The sequence below is a fragment of the Eimeria mitis genome, genomic scaffold, assembly GCF_000499745.2.
Source record: "Eimeria mitis Houghton genomic scaffold, Emh_scaff2155, whole genome shotgun sequence".
In the NCBI taxonomy this organism is placed as follows: domain Eukaryota; phylum Apicomplexa; class Conoidasida; order Eucoccidiorida; family Eimeriidae; genus Eimeria; species Eimeria mitis.
In genome coordinates, this window is record NW_013570480.1 from 7,112 (window position 1) to 7,849 (window position 738).

General features: G+C 56.1%; 1 protein-coding gene across 1 annotated transcript in view; it reads left to right on the forward strand.

Moving 5' to 3' along the window:
* The window catches only part of EMH_0049480 (uncharacterized protein), a gene marked incomplete at both ends in the record, with an annotated part of 7,290 nt that extends 6,800 nt beyond the window's left edge, over positions 1 to 490 (forward strand). Inside the window, one exon of the mRNA XM_013496535.1 lies at positions 103 to 490. Within this exon, the coding sequence (XP_013351989.1) occupies positions 103 to 490 (388 nt within the window). The remainder of the gene's footprint in view (positions 1 to 102) is intronic.
* Positions 491 to 738: the final 248 nt, after the last annotated feature.

A 738-nucleotide genomic window follows, 5' to 3' on the forward strand; every position in this document is an offset into this window, starting at 1 on the left:
TCTGCAGCACGAAGACAATCATCAGCAGCAGCAGCAACAGCAGCAGCAGCAGCAGCAGCAGATGGCTGTATATCTCCTCCTTGTTGCTTCGGTTTAATAGAGAGGCGTCGGGGCCTTGCTGCTGCTAGCAGCAGCCTTACACCTACAGCAGCAGCAGCAGCAGCAGCAAGAACAACAGCAGCAGCAGCAGCAAAGGAAGCAGCAGCAAACACAGCAGCAGCAAAACCTGCAGCAGCAAAACCTGCAGCAGCAGCAGCAGCAGCAGATGGCTATCAGAAGGCGCGTCGTCCCCGTTCAAGCGAATCTGCTGCTGCTGCTGCTGCTGCTGCAGCAGCAGCAGCAACTACAAAAAAAACATCAAGAGCAGCAGCACCCGCAGCACCCAGAGCAGCAGCACCCGCAGCAGCAGCAGCAGCAGCAGCAGCAACAGCAGCAGCACCATTCGGCAGCCGTCGGTATCGTCTCGTGCTGCTGCTGCGGGGGCAGCTGAGCCTTATAGAGGCGCAAGCAGCAGCAAAAAAATACTATAAACAACTCAGCAGACTCAAAGGTAAAACTGCAGCAGCAGCAGCAGCAGCAGCAGGAACAGCAGCGGCAGCAATAGCAGCAGCAGCAGCAGCAGCAACTGTAGTGGAAACTGTAGGAGTAGTAGTGCTAGTAGTAGAAGTAGCAGCAACAGCAGCAGCAGCAACAGCAACAGCAGCAGCAGCAGCAGCAGCAACAGCAACAGCAGCAGCA